Source organism: Stegastes partitus, unplaced genomic scaffold (assembly GCF_000690725.1).
Source record: "Stegastes partitus isolate 25-593 unplaced genomic scaffold, Stegastes_partitus-1.0.2 Scaffold2540, whole genome shotgun sequence".
NCBI lineage: Eukaryota > Metazoa > Chordata > Actinopteri > Pomacentridae > Stegastes > Stegastes partitus.
The window spans coordinates 14423-16673 of record NW_007580271.1 but is presented as its reverse complement, the minus strand read 5'-3'; the positions used below and the strand labels follow the sequence as shown (position 1 = coordinate 16673).

Sequence of the window (2251 nt, the reverse complement as noted above, 5' to 3'; positions counted from 1 at the left end):
GGATCAGGGTTGTGTGTCTGTGTGTTGCTTTGTGTCTTTGCTAGGTTGTGTGTCAGTGTGTTGTTGTGTGTCTCTGTCCGTGTGTGTGTTGTTGTGTGTGTCTTTGTGTCAGAATGTGTGTCAGTGTGTGTTTCAGATTTTGTCAGTGTGTTGTGTGTGTCTGTGTGTGTGTGTGTTACATGGTTTTGGTGTGTTGTTGTGTATGAGTGTGTAATGGTGTGTCTCTGTGTGTGTCAGCATGTTGTGTTACGTTGTGTGTCCCTGTGTGTGTTAGATTGCGGTGTTGTGTGTCCCTGTGTGTCAGTGGTCTTCAGTGTGTGTGTCTCTGTCTGTCAGTGTGTTGTTGTTTTATGTTGCGTGTATGTGTGTGTATATCAGTGTGTTGCTGTGTCATGTTGTGTGTGTCTGTGTGACTGTGTGTTGTTGTGTTACTTTGTGTGTGTGTGTGTGTGTGTCAGTGTGTTTGTTGTGTTACTTTGTGTGTGTGTGTGTGTGTGTGTGTCAGTGTGTTTGTTGTGTTACGTTGTGTGTGTGTGTGTGTGTGTGTGTGTGTCAGTGTGTTGTTGTGTTACATTGTGTGTGTGTGTGTGTGTGTCAGTGACCTGCTGTTCATGGACTCTCTGAAGGTTCAAACAGACTCTGAGCTGAATGTTAATCAGTTTGTTTTCAGTTGAAGCTTCTTCTGTTAAACAAACTCTGAGTCTCAGTGTTGTCATGTTGTCATGTTGTCATGTTGTTGTGTTGTTGTTGTTGTTGTTGTTGTTGTTCAGGTGGAGGCGGAGGGCGAGGTTCTGGCCCTGTTCTGTGGGAGGGAGGACTCGGACACCGAGTCGGTTCCGGCTCAGCAGGTCATCACGTCTCCGAGGAACCGGCTGAGCCTGACGTTCACCTCCGACTTCTCCAACGAGGAGAGGTTCTCCGGGTTCATGGCTCATTACAGCGCCGTGGGTGAGAACGCTCAGAAAACCCCAAACTAACGTTGAACAAACCTTTAAACGTTGTCGGTCTGATCACCCCTTCAGTAGTTTCTTCCTTTAATTATTTTTAACGTTGAATCATTGTTTAATTTGGCTTCTTAACAAAAACGTACACAAAAGACTCTTTAATGTCAAAGTGGGGACAGATGAATACAAAGTAGNTCTGATGTTCTGATGTTGAGGCTGTGACTGTGTCTGACTCGTGTGAACCTCTCGTTCCTCTCAGACTCGTCCTGATCTCGCTGCTCGTCTCGTCGGGACTCGGCGATCAGCTGCTGTCCGAGATGTTCGGCAGCCTGCAGTCGCCGAACTTCCCGGAGCCGTATCCGCGGGAGACGGAGCTGCGCTGGAACGTCAGCGTTCCCGACGGCTTCCAGGTCAAGCTCTACTTCAGCCACTTCGACCTGGAGCCGTCCTACCTGTGCGAGTACGACTACGTGAAGGTGATCAGCTTCATTCTATCACAACCCATCGATCAATACACAGAGAGCACAGCAGACGTCCTGTTGTCGTCACCATGGCGACCGTCCTCTCACCCTGACTAGTCCTGGACTAGTCGTCACGTCAACCAGGACGTCTGAGTCTCTCCGTCTGCAGCGCCGCCACACAAACACCTGCTGCACACATTCATATTCAAATGATGTCACTGGGCGCCGCGGCAACAAGCTGCCGCACAAAGAGACCAGCTGATTTCCCACGATGCACCGCTGCATGTCTTAACCCGTCGCAGGCAACACGTTTAGTCACCGTCTAAATCTGATTCACAGAACTCCACAGGGTCCAGAACCGAAGCTTCTAAAGCCTGTTTGAGAAACAGTCAAAGTGTTTCCCTAAAATCTGCCCAGAAATGTCAAAAAAATTCCCCCGGAGGTTGTTAAAACCCCCAAATTTTTTTAAAAAAATCTCTAAAACTGCCTGGTAGCCACTTAAACTCTTAAAAACTAATCGATCCCATAAAATCTCTCCTAAAACTGCTGAAAAGGGCCAAAAAAAGAGCTCAACTCTGTTCAAAACTCTAAACACAGCATCGATTTATGTTAAAATAAAAATAATAATAATCCCAGAAACCAGCATCTAACTGTTTAAAACCTGAGACAAATTACACCAAAACTGTAAAAAACTGGTAAGACTGCAAACAAAATCCCCAAATCTGTACAAATAACTTCTAAAGTCAATAAAACGACTTAAAGAACAAATTAAAATCAGTGAAGTTGCTCAAAAAGCTCCAAAAATGTTGATGTAGGTCCTCACAGAGATGGTAAAGAATGTGGAGG

At 46.0% G+C, this 2251-nt stretch overlaps 1 protein-coding gene across 1 annotated transcript in view; it reads left to right on the top strand.

Moving 5' to 3' along the window:
* The window catches only part of masp1 (MBL associated serine protease 1), a 19209-nt gene that overhangs the window by 4182 nt on the left and 12776 nt on the right, over window positions 1-2251 (top strand). The window contains exon 2 of the mRNA XM_008305540.1: window positions 771-948. Coding sequence (XP_008303762.1) covers window positions 771-948 — 178 coding nt within the window. The remainder of the gene's footprint in view (window positions 1-770; window positions 949-2251) is intronic.